Source organism: Crassostrea angulata, chromosome 7, assembly GCF_025612915.1.
Source record: "Crassostrea angulata isolate pt1a10 chromosome 7, ASM2561291v2, whole genome shotgun sequence".
NCBI classification, from domain to species: Eukaryota; Metazoa; Mollusca; class Bivalvia; order Ostreida; family Ostreidae; genus Magallana; species Magallana angulata.
Window position 1 is genome coordinate 41,415,158 of NC_069117.1, and position 18,422 is coordinate 41,433,579.

At 33.8% G+C, this 18,422-nt stretch overlaps 2 protein-coding genes across 2 annotated transcripts; one reads left to right on the forward strand and one right to left on the reverse strand.

Annotated features, from left to right (window-relative positions):
• The first annotated feature begins 2,479 nt into the window (after nucleotides 1-2,479).
• On the forward strand, nucleotides 2,480-6,884 carry LOC128156914 (MAM and LDL-receptor class A domain-containing protein 2-like). The gene is made up of 7 exons (XM_052819246.1): nucleotides 2,480-3,063; nucleotides 3,246-3,428; nucleotides 3,746-3,915; nucleotides 4,071-4,181; nucleotides 4,508-4,643; nucleotides 5,634-5,834; nucleotides 6,604-6,884. Exons 1-7 carry the CDS (start codon nucleotides 2,526-2,528, stop codon nucleotides 6,849-6,851), a joined length of 1,587 nt encoding a protein of 528 aa, XP_052675206.1. The 5' UTR covers nucleotides 2,480-2,525; the 3' UTR covers nucleotides 6,852-6,884.
• A 141-nt stretch (nucleotides 6,885-7,025) lies between these two features.
• LOC128156913 (tripartite motif-containing protein 45-like) lies at nucleotides 7,026-9,135 on the reverse strand. Its single transcript, XM_052819245.1, has one exon. The coding sequence runs from the start codon at nucleotides 9,133-9,135 to the stop codon at nucleotides 7,234-7,236; it is 1,902 nt and encodes a 633-aa protein (XP_052675205.1). The 3' UTR covers nucleotides 7,026-7,233.
• Between the last annotated feature and the right edge of the window lie 9,287 nt (nucleotides 9,136-18,422).

Genomic DNA, 18,422 nt, shown 5'->3' on the forward strand with positions numbered 1-18,422 from the left:
AAGTTATTTTTCTATCAAATATGTTGACATGCAAGATAAATATGTTGACATGCAAGATAGTTATGTCAACATGCAACATAACTATGTTAACATGCAAGAAAATTGCAGTCAAAAGAGAATTATAAAAAATATCAAAAAATATCAAATATCACCAACTTGTGACATCCAAGATACTGGATGCTACTTATTTATGTCGACAAGCAACTTATTGACGTTGACATGCAACTTATTTATGTTGACATACAACTTCTCTATGTCGACATGCAACTTATTTATGTCGACATGCAACTTATATGTTAACATGCAACTTAGTTATGTTGACATGCAATTTATAACTTGCATGTCAACATATTTATGTCGCATGTGAACATTACTAAGTTGCATGTCAACGTAAATAAGTAGCATGTGAACATAACTAAGTTGCATGTCGACATAAATAAGTTGCATGTCAGCATATTTATCTTGCGTGTTAACATAAATAAGTTGTATTTCGATATAAATAAGTAGCATATAGCATCTTGGATGTAACATGTGGGCAATATTTGAGATTTTGGGGGATTTTTTTTATAATTCTCATTTGATAGCATTTTTCGGGCATGTCAGCGTAGTTATGTTGCATGTTGACATAACTATCTTGCATGTGAACATATCTATCTTTCATGTCGACATATTTGATAGAAAATAAATTGCAACCAAGAGGCAAAGATATGCCACCGTAGTTGCCATCCTAATGCAAGTTTTAATGTACTGTATGTGTTTAAATGTCAGTCTGCAGTAAAGTGTATAAGAATATGACGTTTCAGGAGTCTGTTTAAAAAACCAACAGACAAGGTTAACACGACACAGACACCCCAGGGCGGTACTCTAGGAGCTAGCGCTGCTTCAATATTTTTGTCCGAATTAAAATTTCTGGAACTTTCTAGGTGGAATATAAAGTGACATGGCAGGTGTTCGAACTCTGTAGATAATTTAGTGGAGAACTCTAGCCGTTGACCATTAGTTTGACTTATTACCCCCCCCCCCCCCCTGTAAAAAAACATTAGATCGAGGAGACACATGTTCTGTTCTGTGGTTACCCACTGTTTCGCTCTCCCCAGCTTAAACAATGCTTTTGAAGATGCATACCATTGAGATTTTAACTTTAAAGAAAGGGTTTTAAAAAATGAAAACTGTTCTATAATCAAACTAGAAGAAAATAATTTTGTTTAAACCCTTAAATCACAGAGTAAATGCGTCGACAAACCATTAAATTAAGTTTTTTATTGCTGTCACAAAAGTGTTTACTTATTTCCTTTATACTTGCAGACACTATGTCTAAAGAAATAAAAGCATCATTTAAATGAACACCACAACTATCAGTGTCCCTGACACCAGGGACATATTCGAGAAGTACCCGGATATTTTGGTATTCCTAGTGGTCGGCTGCTCTATTCTGGGTGCCATACTTGTTGCTGTGTGCGTGTATCGGTGTGCGTTGGACTACAAATCAGGGAACATACGAACTCGGCGAGTACTTCCCAGAAACATCACAAACACTGTAATATGGGGAGTGCAGAACTATCAATCGAAACGGTTTGAGCAGTTACGAAACAACTACAGCCGCAAAGACGATTCCGTTTAAATGTATTAATTCAGCGAAATGTATCAGTTTCAGTGAAGATTCCGGAAGAACTTGCGAGAACAGAGTTGAATGATGAAGCTGTTGAAACACAAGAAGCCGCAAGGTAGTGAATTAACCTCCGGTTGTTGGTTAATTGACGTGGTAGGAGAACGAATAACTGAGATTGGTGCACTGGAGAGCGAACGACCATAATTATATGAAACATTGATTTGAATGTTTCGCTCGGGCTATACTCAGGAAAAAATAAATTGCTTTATGTTTGTTGAAAACCATAAAACGTGGTTAATTAAAGGTGAATGAAGTGGATTTTCATCAACAGATGACTGTTTTCTTGTTTATGGATGGTTCACATTTTTTTTAAATCGAAGTGCAGGGATTATGATTCATGTCCGTATACGGCTGGTTAACTCGTGCGTATATTTTGAAGTGGAAATTTGGAATTGTACCTCCATTGATATAATTTGTTATTGATGACTATTTTGTATATCTAATATAATGCATTTGTACATGTAATTTGAGGAATACATGTAATTTAAAATGTCTACGAAATACACAAGAAGATATGACGTATATACTTTAACGATGTATATTATAGAGTTTCTGTAAAATATATAATAAATATTGTTTTAACATTTATTGGAGTGGTAAATATAAACACGAGGTAGAATTTTTTAAAAAGGTTAAGAGTACAAAATTAATAGAGTATTTTATGGAGATGAATTATGAATAAAAGCGTTCTATGAAAACAATCATGGTGTGACTTATTCATTCTATAAAGAATTGGGAGTATTTGGGACCTTTTCCCGAAGAAATATAGCACATAACACATATACCGCATAGATAAGAGAAGTTCCTGTCGTACATAGATAGTATATAGAGAGACTGCTGGCGATAAGCAATCGGAATGTGGCTACTACCAATTGTTGGGAATATTTTGTTTTGCATTGGTTTTGTAAAATCCCAATTTCAACCAGGATGCAGTTTTTCAAATGGACAATGTATTTACAACGTCAAGCTTGGACAGTCACAGTTATGTGACGCAATAGGTAGTTCTGACCATTCAACAGCCTCGACACATTCAAGCTCTGGTGGGTGTTCATGTGACGACATTCACAAGGTTGGAAGTGACGTGACGTCACTGCAGACGACAGTGGCTGGTCTCCAAAATGCCGTAGATAAACTGTACGGAGAAATGAACATAACAAGGTCCGATTTAACCAACACACAGGATTTACTTCATGCTGAGCAGCAGCATGCTGCACAATTGCTGGTAACTCTAAACAGCAAGGAGAAAATATTGAACCAGACCAAAGACGAATTGGCAAACGTTTTGATGACGGCAAAGGGTGAGCTGGATAATCTTCGACAACAGTTGATCAATGCCTCCAGACAACTCTCGGTGTGTCAGGGCAATGCTGGTCTCCCTACAACAGCACCTGCAGGTAAACTCATATATCCATATTTAATTGTTTCGTTAATGAAATTACACGCATTAATTATAAAATATGACACGCATTATACACGGATTGATTGAAAAATGCAAAAATAAAGTTTTGATACACGTGATGTACATCAGTAAATTTCATGACTGTTTTTTTCTAACAAAATTTTTACTCTTTTAAAGTTTACTCTGCGTTTTCGACTTTTTATTGCGGATTCGAGAACTACGAAGGGTCCATGTGCCATTTTCAAGCGGAAACTGGCTCTGGCTACACTTCGAGTTCCGGTTATATTTGGTTACGTCAGAGTGGACGACCATCAAGTCAAACTGGACCCAACATGGACCATACGTACGAAACATCATCAGGTATACTGCAAAGAAAGGTTTTCGTATAAGTAGTGATGTCCAGTGTAACAGGACCTTGAATTTAAATAGTAGCTATGTTTTACAGTCAAGCGAGACGTTTTAAGCGACTTTGATATATTTCAGTGTCGGACAGACATTGCTCAAGATTTGTTCGAATTTAGATCGTTGCCTATTTTTCAACATGTTTTGGTGTTAGATAGCTATATCATACTAAAAGTCTACAGTTTTGTTAAAGTGGCTCTAATAACTTTGATTTAAAACAACCGTTTCATTTAGCCTTTGAATAATAGTGGGTGTGATTTGTGACTTGTTTGAAGGCCACTACATGACCATCAATGCTGACTACATCGCCCAGCATACTTCTAGCAGCAGTTCACACACGATGCGTCTCGTGTCCCCGACCTTTGAACCTGCACCAAACTACTGCATACGTTTCTGGTATAATACGCACGGTGTTGACGTACAACCACTGAAAGTTTACGCAAAGGTCACTTTACCACTATACTCAACTTTTTCTCTGTTTTCTTCGTGTTAATTTTCTTCGTGTTAACTCTCATCTCAATCTTTACATAAAAAAAGATAAATATTTCATTTTTGTTGGTCGACAGAATGTTTAAAATTATGATTTACCTGCCCATGTAGATTAACAATGGTCTAGGATACCCAATCAAACTGATTCAGTCGGTGAACAGCGTGGAATGGAAGTTTGGAGAGGTTGAAATAAATTCCGAATACACGGCTCATAAATTCCAGGTATCGTCCAAGTACCCATTGATTAGTTTCTACCAAGAACGTAGGACGACGGATTTTTAATAAGCTATAATTAAACAGATAAAGCTGTTAATTATAAGTAATTAGGATTCATCACTCTGCACAAACAAAAAGAATTAATAGTTTGCTTTTCTAATAGAATCAAAGAATAAACTGGTATACTCCGAGGGACAGAATTTGACGTAACTCTTTTTCACCTATTTGTAAATTTATAAATTGTTCCTCTTATCTAAGAGAGAGTCACTGTCAGTGTACCCTAAATGTAGGGTTTTTAAATGTTTTTTCTGTTGTCACGTGTTGTGTTGTAGGTAGTGTTTGAGGGTAGCACTGACGCTCACTACTCGTATACGTACCACTCTGGTAGTAGCAGCACGAAGACGTACAAGCATAGATACGGCAACGTCGCCATCGATGATGTATATGTGTATAACACAACCTGTAAAGGTAGGATGTCTGTGTATAACACAACTTGTAAAGGTAGGATGTCTATGTCTATTTGATATAACACAAGTTGTAAAGGTAGGATGTCTATGTCTATTTGATATAACACAAGTTGTAAAGGTAGGATGTCTATGTCTATTATAACACAAGTTGTAAAGGTAGTATGTCTATATCTATTACATGTATAACACAACTTGTAAAGGTATTATGTCTATCATAATACAACTTGTAAAGGTAGGATGTCTATGTCTATTATAACACAACTTGTAAAGGTAGGATGTCTCTGTCTATTGTAACACAACTTGTAAAGGTAGGATGTCTATGTGTATAACACAACTTGTAAAGGTAGGATGTCTACGAGTATAATACAACTTGTAAAGGTAGGATATCTATGTCTATTTGATATAACACAAGTTGTAAAGGTAGGATTCTATGTCTATTATAACACAAGTTGTAAAGGTAGGATATCTACATCTATTACATGTACCGGGTATAACACAACTTGTAAAGGTAGTATGTCTATTATAACACAACTTGTAAAGGTAGGATGTCTATGTCTATTATAACACAACTTGTAAAGGTAGGATGTCTCTGTCTATTATAACACAACTTGTAAAGGTAGGATGTCTATATTATAACATAACTTGTAAAGGTAGGATGTTTATGTCTATTATAACACAACTTGTAAATATAAGATATCTATGTGTAAAGATAGGGAGCTGGAGACTATGTGTATAATACAACCTGTAAAGATAGTATGTCTATAATGTGTAAATGCATTCTGAAAAGGTAGGATAACTAAGTATACAACACAACTTGTAAATGTAAGATGTTATGTGTAAAGATAGGATGTCTTTACATGTATATGTAATACAACCTATAAAGGTAGGATGTCTATATGTAAAAATAGGATGTCTATGTGTATAATGTCAAATAATTACTTAGATCTACATGTATCAAGCAAAACTTAATATAGTTTCTTTATGTTCATAGACATACCAGTTTGTCCATTGAATTCGTACAAGAATGTAAACATGGACAACACGACATCGTGCTACACGTTTCACTCCTCACCGATGTCTTGGTATGACGCCATTAACGAATGTAAGAAGCAGTCGTATAACGGTCATCTCGCCTCGATATCAGATCAGCAGGAACAAGATTATTTGGTTAATCTCATCATGTCCGACATAGGTAATTTTCCTTTTTTTTATTTTCAACATTTCTATGATAATTTCCACGCACAATTTTCTGTTAAGGTAGCTCCATACTCGTAAAATTCTCTGAGGAAAGTTGAAAAACCGAACTGATTTCGACTTAATAGACTTAAATGTCATCAATTGTTAGAAAAAATATACATGTCATCACACTTTTTGAGATGCCAGATAAACATAAACTAGAGCATATTTTAGCATTAGAAAAATGTATTTTTTTTCTGTTCAAAGTAAAATCTTGTAGGCAGAAATTTGTTTTTCTTGTTTAATTTTAATGTCAACTTTATCAGAAAACTAAAATTACAAAAATATTTTAAAATTAATCGTTGGAATAAGAAAAACTATAGCATTTAGACATACAACTGAGAGAAAAGTCAGAAAAAGAGTTATTTCCCCTTTGCATAGATAAAATATATAAAAATTTGGAAATTTAGTATAAAATTAAGTGCAAAAATATCTTTAACCTACCAATAATTCTAATTACACCCGTGTGATTATATTCACATAAAATAAATAAAACTATCTTGCACAATTTTTAAAGAATTCAAAGTTTTACAAAAAAGTGTGACGTCACAGAACACTGGATCTACTTTAAAGCTTAGTCTCGTTACACCATCCACTCGGCTGTTTTCGTAAATATTTCCTCAAAGTTAATTGCTTGGAAATTTAATTACGGAAAACGTCCTAGCGCCTGATTGATAGAGACTAAAAGGAGCTTGAAAAAATATATCCATTAAATTTCAATGCAGGATTAATGACGACTGGCCAGAACGGATTTTACATTTCCGGAAATGACGAAAATTCGGAAAATCACTTTGTATGGACAAACGGAGGCTCTCCCACTTCCATATCCTATTCCAACTGGTATCCCGGGCAACCAAACAATGTTGGTAGCAACCAAGATTGTATTCTGATGCAGTACCCTGATGCAGGATACCAGTGGGGAGATGTGGCCTGCACTGAGAAACATCCGTTCATTTGTGAAAGCAGATACTAGATACAATAAAGTTGTTTATAGTATACATAATAAGCGATTTTTAAAAAAAATGATCAGAAGGGTGATTAAATAGTTATCTAATGCTATTAAAATACCCAAAACTGGTCAAGAGCAAGCTTCTCACACAATGTACGACCGTTACTATATTTTTACTAAACAAAAAAAAGAACGAGCTAAAGCGACTTCTACTTTAATAAAAATTATATATGTACAAAAAATAATAAAACGAAGATTATTATATAAACAGAAAACCAATTGATTAATCACTGGGTGTAAACGTGTGACATGTATACTAAATTACAATAGTAATAGATGTGTAAAAAAAACCTTAAACCATTCAATGGTTTTCTCACTTTTTAACCATCGAATAGTTTTTCACTTCTCACTTTAGTGCGCATATTCTAACACGCGTGCCTTCTACGACAAAGAAATTGAAGTCATTTTCTTGGAATGCTATAAACCGAGGACTTTTAAATTCATATAGAATTCTTAGTGTTTCACCAGTCTGTGATATAATATGAACATTATTGCTGGCATATCCACAAACATAAATGTTACCAACTGGATCAACGGCAAGACCAAATGGCCCCTTAAGAGCTTTGTGCTTGTAAACAAACATGATTTTGTTTTCTTTATTTCGTTTTGTCACAGAGCTTGTCTTATAACATGAATGTATGATATTGCCAGACTGATCGCATATAATATCATCAGACTGATTGTCAACTGCTTCTTCCTCGATAAGCTCGAAATCGGAGTTTAATACACTCAGCAGTTTGGCACCAATTGTGAAAAATTTCCCATTCACGCTTGTAATTCCTGTGGCTGGAAACTTTGTATGGAATGTTTTAATTTCAGCAAAATTATTTAAGTTAATCATTTTGATTTCGTTTTTCTCTGGTATTGAAAGATATAGGACTTCCACCCTTTGATCATAATGCATGCCCCATAACGAACTGGAAAATGATAATTCTTTTTGTAATTGCCCATCCTCGCCGAACAGAGCACAACGATTTAACCCAAAATCTGTAAGAACCAAATGACCATTTGGTAAAAACGCACCTCCTCTTACATCAGAACACGGGATAACCATTGTCTTTATATCATGCAATTGATTTTGATGGAAATCAATTACTTCTGGAACTCTTGTAATCTTTTCATGCAAATTCAAATCTACGAATTCCTCAAAGTTATTTATTTCACAGACTTTTGTTTCGCAGGGAATACATGTCAAGTCAATTTTTAACTTTTCAAACTCCATTTTCTGTATTTCTCCAACATTTTCTTTTATCAGAGAATACCAAAGCAGAGTTTGCATATTGTTCTCACGTTCCATTGCCCCTTCTAACGTTTTTTGATATTTTCTCAAGTACACTTTTCGATTTTCATAATTTTGTATTGAGGATTCAAGTTTTAGTTTGCTATCCTTTGACAATTTTGCCAGATTATTAAGCTGTCTTTCTTTAACTTCATTTAAATGATTAACACATTGTTCATGGGCATTTCTTATCATTCCTGAAAACAAATCGACACTTTCATCAATTTCTTCAATGTTGAGTTTTTCAATTTCGATTTCTTTTTCCATATCGTAACAAACTCGTTTCACTTCTTTCAGAAGCCCATTTGCCTTTATCTTTGCTAAATCAAATTTAGCAGCCTCTTCCCTTATGGAACCAATGTGTTTGCATGCTTGATGCATCAGCGGAACACACAATGCACAAGAGGACATTTGGTGATCTCTACAAAAAAGGTCAATCTTGCATTCTGGATGAATTGTGCAAAACTTTGGCGTACTTTCTGTTCCCTCAACTGCATTTGTGGCATCATTGAGAGAAACAATTTCATGTTTTAGAACAGTATTTAATTTCTTGTGCATGTTTGAACAAGTTTCGCAATATGTACTTTCGCAATCTTTACACCAATTGACTGCAATTTCTTCGTTTCCATTGGTTTTACATACATCACACAAAACAGCAGATGTCACCAAATCATTACATTTTCCTAACAAAGACACAATAAATTTGTTTGTTGGGACCAGTTCAGTCCATTTGTCGCAGGCATACTGTCCTATTACTCCTGGTGCAGGAATAAAGTCCCTACAAAGAGGACATGTGAATCCCAAAGGCGTTGTTTTTTCACAGGAAGATTTGATATGGCTGTCAAGACAAGCATGGCAAAATGTATGAGAACATGGCAAAATCCTTGGAGTGTTGAATTTCTGGAAACAAACGGGACACACTGTTAAATTGTCAAGTTGTATTTGGGTGTCGACATTTGCTTTCGCCATTGCTTTTTACAGAAAATGAAACGAAAGTAGAAATCACGTGCTCGCCGATCGCGAGGGAATATCCCGATTCAATAAATCTAATAACAAAAACACCAGCTACAACAAACCTTTAGTCGTTAAAGTATCAATGTTTTTGTTGCTCAAAGAAGGATGTATGCTCTTGATTCGATGTTTCATCTGTTTTGGTGTGAATAAATGCATGATTTTAATTTCTAATTGTAAAGCTCACGGGTAGCTGTAATTAATCGCCAACCTATTAAGCTTTAATGTAGCGCAGCAGCATTGTATGAAATTTAAAATAACGCAAAACTTATAAACATTACCATACCAGTCGGATCTGTGCAGAACTCCTGATTTCCATCAAATAAGTAATCAAGATTTATTCAAGATAATAATATATAATTCATTCAGTGACACAACATATGAAATACTATAATTATAATTGCACTTCCACTCATTCATATCTTAATGACACATATAATTAATAAATTAAAAGTCATTAATGTATCATCAGAACCATCTTTTTAAAACCTCCCAAAATATAGGGGTGTGCAAAGGGGAATAACTTTTACTAAATAATCCCGTAATGTTACATTTGATTGAATGCAAAACAAGATTTACTGTACCATTTGGTGAACTGAGTTAAATTACTCACTTGCTCACTATTATAGTTAACCATTCACTATATTATTGAATAAGAAAATTTATTGGAATTTGAATTATCAAATAAATGAACCATAGATGCACATCACAGTTTATTTACTTTTTTTATATACAATTTTGGTTTTTTCCTATTATAACTTATTTATCGATAAATCCAAAAGAAAATTATTACTGAAGAAAAATAATTTCCAAAAAATCGCCAAAAATAATTAAATTGATATAAAGTTATATTGTTCAAAAATAATTCTCAATAAAAAAAAAAACATAGAAATTTAATATAATTAAAAATCTAAGAATTTCCGTAACATTGACTAACTTAAAAAAATTACGGAAATTACAACTCGCAGTTAAATCGCCGAATAGTTGATAATCCGATCATATAAATAAATGAAAAATAATAATCCCGAAGTTAAATAATAAAATAGAATTTAAAAAAAGAAAAATAAATTGTAAAGACTAACGTACCAATAATTGCTCTCTTAAAAAACAGGAATTTAGGAGTGAAGATCAGACGATAATTCTTGGTATTTATACTAATGAGCAAACGATAAAAAATAATCAGCGGCAAAAATCATTAATCTATCATGTGATCAAATTGCGATATGTGATAGAATAACTTTTGAAAAATCGCTTTTTGGTCTCTCTCTCTCTCCCTTTCTCTCATAACGATCATAATAAGAGAATATTTGAATCGACGACACTCATTAATCAAGAAACCCCTTCTGTAAGATACAAAAAAGGGGGGGGGGGGTGTTGTACGGTTAGATGAAGTAGTTTGCAATTTAGAGGATATTTTTGTCTTGAACAGGTGTGGGTTTGCAAATCACTATACACATGAAATTATAGCGACTTAAATCAAATATACACAAGAACAGAAATGTGTACATACATAGTTTGCATTGTATTTTTTCAAAGAGTAATTCGAGTTGTATGCATTTAATAACATGTGCAGTTTCTTATTTTGTTTTGTGATGCATAATAATTTCCTCCTCCCTTTTTTGTAAAGAATAAACACCTTTAAGTAGTAATATAACAAGCTTATAAGGTTAAAATAAGAGAACAACACTAATTATTTTAATATTATCTACCTAACTCTGATGCCAACCTGAAAAATATCCTCGCGACCTTAAATTGCCATAATACTAAACCGCTTCGCGAATATACTTACATGATAAGCGGTAAGCGCGCTGTTTTTCCTTAAATAAAAAAATCATATATTGTCATTAGTTTAATTTCCTCCGAAATGATGTCTATAAGTACTTACAATACTTTGATTTTATTTGAATAATGTCTCTTACCCCCCCCCCCCCCCTTTCCCCATTTATTTATTCCTTACAAAGAACAATATAATGACATGTCGTTTATGATATTAAGATATATTAGTGCTACCACACATACTTGCATGTGTAGAAAAAAAAAAAGATTTACAATATATAATGATTACAGGAATAAAAATATTCTTTGTACATTGCACATCTATATGTGTTTATCAGTTTTTGTCGTCTTGGCAAATAGTCATTTAATTTTTTTTTCTTTTCTTTTCAACATTCTTATTAAAATTACCACGCACATGTACAGTTTGTGTAAGAGCTTAGTCTCGATTCACCACACACTCGGTTGTCTCCGTTTATCTGCCAAGCAGAATGCTTACCGGAAATTTGATTACGGAAACGTCCTAACGCCTGATTGATAAGACTAAACGGAGCTCGAAAAAATATATCCGTGAAATTTCATTGCAGGATTAATGACGACTGGTCTGAACGGATTTTACATATCCGGAAATGACGAAAATTCGGAAAATCATTTTGTATGAACAAACGGAGGCTCTCCCACTTCAATATCCTATTCCAACTGGAATCCCGGGCAACCAAACAATGTTGGTAGCAACCAAGATTGTGTTCTGATGCAGTTCCCTGATGCAGGCTACCAATGGGGAGATGTGACCTGCTCAGAGAAACATCCGTTTATTTGTGAAAGCAGATACTAAATACGTGTACAATAAAGTTATGAATGGTATATGAGTAAGCTTTTTCTTTAAAATCAACCTGTTTACATATTCATTGAATTATTTTATTTTAGATGGCAATCGATTGCATAATCTTCATGTTCAATTGAATAAATATCAGTCTAATATTTATTAATATGATGACAACGAGTGTCTGTTTTTCATGCCTTACTCGACAAAAAAGTAATTATGTTATTCAAAATTAATATTACAGGACAAAATTATGTCCCTGTAAAAGAGTATTCAGCATTTTAACAAAGTATTCACACCTATACATTATTCTCTTGTGTTTTCCCCCGTAAATCTGATGCTAATTTGACGCAACGCTGGTTTGTATAATGGCATACATTCTCATTTCTTCACTATTCAATTTCAAGGTAGCTCATTATATCAAGGCTTTTATTTTTACACGTCACAAGATGGCGATTTAAACGTTTTAAAATTCTTAATTTTTTATCAATCGATTTGGTTGACTATCTTGATAAATGTAGCTCGGTTAAAGACTTGTAAATTGCAAATCGCGTGTTCTAATCTGCTTGGGGTTTTTGTTTACATAATTACTGAAGTAAATTTTTGAAAATCATAATTATTCAACAAAAATTGTATATATTTTGCCTATTTTACAACTATATTGTATGTATAAATATGTTTGGTCTTCTTATGTACCTCTTGTACCATTATATGGTGTTGAGTGAAAAATAAACTGAAAACTAAAAAAAAAATAATATTCTCCTTATGCACATTGCTACCATCATCAAGTAATTCTCTGCTGATTTGAAAAACAATTTCAAGCTCCAGTGAGCCAGCTTAAATATTTTGTTGAATTGTTTAATAATTTTTTGGTCGATTTGTTCCAGCGTCATCGTAGCTAAGTGGCAAAAAGTACATGTATAGCCGCAGGTTGTGAACCAAAGATCACAAGTTCAAACTGCTAGAGGCTGATGTTTATATTTTCTAAATTAAATTTTAAATAATCATATTTTACACAACTCCAGAAAAAAGCTTATTTTTCGCCTATTTGACTTCTACGTGTTTTCTGATGACTTAAACTATTTTTAGGCCAAATTTAAGTTATACATGTATCTTTGTAACTGTTAGTTTCTTTATTATTATTTTTTAATGTTCCGTTTAAAAAAAAATCACTTTGGTAAATGAAGTTATTGGTAATGATTATTGTAATTGTATGGACAATATTTTGAAAAATATCGTATATTAGTCTTGTAGAAAATATACCCTTTTCCGGCCTGTGCAATATTAGCCAAAAATGTCCCTACCCGTGAATAATAAATCTAGGGGGGGGGGGTGGTGAAATAAAATTTATTACACACCTCTCTCCCGCAATCTCCTATTGCTGTTATACATCGAATTACATGAATCGTCGCGTACTAGTACTATAATGGCTTTCAGGCTGATATTCAGCAACCTCCAGCTAATTACATGCAATTTTGATGAAATATTAATGTTACAAGGAACTGCTGTTTAGGTGAGCGATGTGACCCATGGGCCTCTTGTTATTATACTATTACATTCCGAAGCATAATTATGCTTTTTCTATTATAAACATTGAACCCCTTCCTGGGGACCCAGTATTGGTCTGAGGTTTACGGTTGGCTTGAACAACATACAATGTAAATAGTAACATAGGAATGAAAATGTGTAGCACTGCGGTGGGACCGCACGTACACAACCTGAAAAACTGAATGTAGAAGAGTTCCACTTCAAGAGGAATAACTCTCAGACTGTACAGAACATCAAGAAAGATAACTCTTGGTTCCACTACTGTAACATTAGAGTTTACACAATTTGAGGATCCTTGCATAGTAATCTCCCAAACATTAGCATTATAGTTCTCGAGAAAAACTTTTTAAAAACATTTTCAATATATTTTTCTACTTTGAACCCTCTGGTGGCCACAGTATTAGTCCAGTGCTAAAGCTTTAATTATTTGGAATCTACATTATTTAACCTTAAGGATGCTTGCATAGTAATCTCACATGCTGAAGCATTATAGTTCCCTAGAAAAAGATTTTTCAACATTTTCCCTTTATATTTCTATGCTAAACTTTGAACACCTCTTGGGGCCCCAGTATTAAATTGAGGTCACGGCTTTTATAATATTTGAGGATGCTTACGTAGTTATCTGACAAATTGATGCATTGTAGTTCTCGAGAAGAAGATTTTTAAACATTTTCCATATATATACTTCTACATTTAACTTTAAACCCATCTTGGGTCCCCAGTATTAGTCCAGGGGTATCTATTTTAAAACTGTCGAGCCTTCATTATCCAAGGTTGTATGCATGATAGTAATCTCACAAATTGAAGCATTGTAGTTCTCGAGAAGAAGATTTTTTAAAAAGATTACCTTTATATTTCTCTAATAAACTTTGACCCCCTCTTGAGGCCCCAGTATTGGTCTTGGGGTCACGATTTTACCAATTAGAAATCTACATAAGCCAAGGATGCTTGCATAGAAATTCCACAAACTATAACATTGTAGTTCTTAAGAAAATAATTTTTAAACGTTTCCATTATGTTTTTTTTTAATGTTAAAATTTTGAACCCCTCTTGGTGCCCCATCAATTATCAAGGAGTTACGATATTTACAAATTAGAATCTACATTATTTAAGGATGTACATGATTGTATGCATAGTAATATCCCAAACAGGTGCATTATAGTTCTTGAGAAGAAGATTTTAAAACATTTTCCTATATATGTTAAAATCTAAACCCCTCCTGGGGCCCCACTTTTTGATCAGGGGTCACGATTTTTACAATTTAGAATCTTCACTATATATACAACCCGTGTAAATATTGGTATTTTTGGTGCAGTAGTTCTTGAGAAGAAAATTTTAAAAAAAATTTCATATGTAATTCTATGTTAAACTTTGAACCCCGCCTGGGGCTGCAGTTTTGGTCCGAGGGTCACAATTTCTACAATTTAGAATCTTCATTATACATATCAAAGGCCGGAACGCCCATAAAGGCCTCGAGCTGACATTTTCTTTAAAATAGGAACTATTAAATGACTCCTCTGAAACCATAAGAGATAGAAACCTGGAATTTTTACCAATGTCTTCAGTACACATAGAAGGTTCTTCAATCTATTCATACCGAAAGGATCTGAGCCCCCCTTCTAATAGTTATTGCCCCTGAAAGTATTTAAGTTTCCATAAAATCACTTCCAACTTTTTTATTATTTGACTTAGAGACTTCGGACCACTTGGGATGAAAGCGTCTATCTTGGCCGAACAAAAAACATAAAGGTCAAAGTTCAAGGTCATTTAGAAATCCGTTAATTAATGAGTTTTTAGAACTCTTTTGTTTAGGGTGGTAGAGAAATGTAATAGGACATCTTAAGACATTTTGAAATATAACTCGTTGGCTCCTTATTTTAAATAATAACAGAGTTATTGCCCTTATTGTACCAAAAGCTTGTTATCGCCACTCTTCTGAAACCATAAGAGATAGAAACTTGGAACTTTTACCAATGTCTTCAGTACACATAGAGGGTTCTTCAATCTATTCATACGAAAAGGATCTGAGGCCCCCTTCTAGTAATTATTGCCCTTGAAAGTATTTACATTTCCATAAAAAAAACTTCTAACTTTTTTATAACTTATCAAAGAGACTTCGGACCACTTTGGATGGAAGCGTCGCCCTTGGCCGAACAAAATAACATAAAGTTCAAAGGTCAAGGTCATTGGGAAATCTCTAAACTAATGAGTTTTAGATCTCTTTTGCTTAGGGTGGTAGAGAAAAACTTTTTCAAGGATGTAGTAGGACATCATATGAAATTCAAAATATAACCCTTTGACTCTTACCATGTTACAATTATAGAGTTACTGCCCCTATTTACGAAAACCTTGTTATCGCTACTTCTCATTAACCGTTAGAGATAGAGACTTGAAACTTTTACTAATGTATTCAGTACACTAAGATATTTCTTCAATCTATTCATACCGAAAGGGTCCAAAGTCCCTTTCCAGCAGTTATTGCCCCTGAACGTTTCGTACATTCAATAAAACACACAAATAACTTTTGAATCAATAATCAAAGAGTCATCAGACCATTTGGTATTGAAGCGTCTACCTTGTCAGATCAAAATGACATAAAGGACAAAGGTCAAGGTCAAGCAATAAAAAATTGCAAACTTAATCGTTTGACAATTGTTTATGAAGTAACGCAGAAAAATACTTTATTCTATTGAAGCAATCTTATTTCAAACATAAAAAACAATGAGGTGGAAAGACCTCTAATTGTTCGAGAACAATTAGTCTACTAGTTATACTTTACAATTATTTTTTCCGTGAATGTATTTCTAATTTTCCTTTTCTCAGTTTTAGAATCTTTTTGTACCGCTGGGAAGGATATTTCATGTATTTTGTTAGATGATGATCTTTTTTCACAGGGACTACTTCTTTCGGGGCACATGCAGCAGCTTCCTGGGGAGTGTGCAGTCTGTTTACATACAAACGGAAAACGCGTGGAAAATGCCGTATCGCTTGCCCTTTTTATGGTGTTAGCTGATGAGATAGGCAACAAATAACATTTCCTCCAAATATTTTGTCATGAGAAATACATATTTAACTGATTTTTAAGAAATGTTTCCCTTTATAGTGCTATATAGTGAAAACAATTACCGGTGTGATACCTTGAACGGATCTATTACGAATAAAAAAAAAAGATTTTATCGATAGGGAAGATGGATTTTCGGAAAAAAATCACTACTGAAAATCAATTTTTTTTTGTTATTTTCTATCGTACATATTTCTAAATTTTTTAAATTTGCATTTTGAATCTATCATATTGCTCTAGCAATTCAACTATTAATCTTAAAAGTTGGCTAAAACAGGATTTCATCAGTACAATGACATATTTCTGCATGGTTTTTTGCCTAGATATCCTTCAGGACCGGTCTGCCCCTAAAAATATCTTAGATATTTTGATAGGTTCCAAGGAATATATTAAGATAGAAGTTTTAGGGGCACCCTGGTCCAGGGGTCGAATTTTGTCAAAAAAACCCCCCCAAAAAACAACAAAAAACACTTATTTCAATCATAGTGGTCTATATTTACATTGTAAAGTGTTTTGATAGTTCAGAAGGTTAAACAGCTGGTTTTGTCACACATAATGTGTTTGTGCTCTGGTTCGATTCCATCTGTGGACATACTTTTTCTTTTAAAAAATTAATGGCAATAATAAACACCCTTTTTTATTTTTGTTCTGCAGCATTGTGCATTTTGTATATTTAATATCGATCTTCTTCCTTCAACGCACTTTTGCTCTTTGAATTAAAGATATCGATCATGGAAAAAGTAAACACTTAACTATATGTAAAAACTGTGCCTTAATGTAAGCTCGCTTTGTTTGAGGATAAGAATCATTTACTTTGTGTTACTGGAGACAAGTGCCGCGTGGAAAAATAATGCCGAGCAAAAACTGATGCGTTTGCCATTCAAAACAACTCTGGGAAATGGTACCATTGTAGGAGAAGTATTGCAATGTAGATGTAAGAATGTGTGCATTGGCGACATTATCTGTCAAAATGCAGGGGAAAGGTTTCTAGAAAAGAAAAAAAATGGCATTGGATTAGTTAGGAATTTCGTCCCCTTGCCATCCCGGCATCAGGCACGTACCCTCATACATCGGATGTAGCTGTAAAAACTGAAGGGAGTTTAGTTGAACGTACGGCGAATGATAAAAGTGTTCCAACATCCCGTAAAAATCCCTCTACATCTGCAACTCTCGCTCTTCCTGATATGTCTGTTGAAAAAAACTAAGGTTTACAAATTTGATAATTACGTGTAGTTGTAGATTATTAACGGTTTAGGAGATCCAGTGAAAGTTATACAGACCATGAACAACGTGGAATTGAAGCTTGATAAGGTTAAATTAGATTCCGAATACAGGACATGCAGACTATTTACGGAGACAACTTGCAATTGTCTGGTTGAACGAGAACGAAAAAATGAAAAAAGATCCGATAAAAATCATTGCAGGATCAACGACGACTGGTGGATTTTTTGTCAGAAAAAAACATTTTGTCTGAACAAACGGAGGCTCGCTGACTTCCGTATCCCCCATTCCAACTGGTAACCCTGGCAACCAAAGAACATTGATAGCATCCAATGCCGTACCCAGATGCTGGTCACCAATGGGGAGATGTAGCCTGCACAAAGATGCATCCGTGTTTTCGTAAAATTAGTTACTAGATACATGTACATTGTAAAATAAAAGTTGAGAATTATGTGTGGATATTAAGCTTTTACAGATGTGGAGCCTGTTAACATATTCAATGAATGAATATATTAGGGATGGCAATAGATTACATAATCATCAGATATATGTAGTTTAAATATATTTCAATATTTATAATCGGTCTTGTGTTAATGAGTGTCTGTTTTACATACCTTACTAGACAAAATAGAACTTATAAGTAGCTGTCAAAGCAGACATTTCAATATATTTGAATAGGACAAGACCTTGCCTTTGTTGAGTTTTTTTTTTTTTTTTAGCTTTTCAGCCAATATTTGTTTGTTTGCCCTTTCTTATACTCTGATTGTGATTTAAGCCTGGAGTGTATATTAGCATCAATTCTACATATCTTCACAGTTC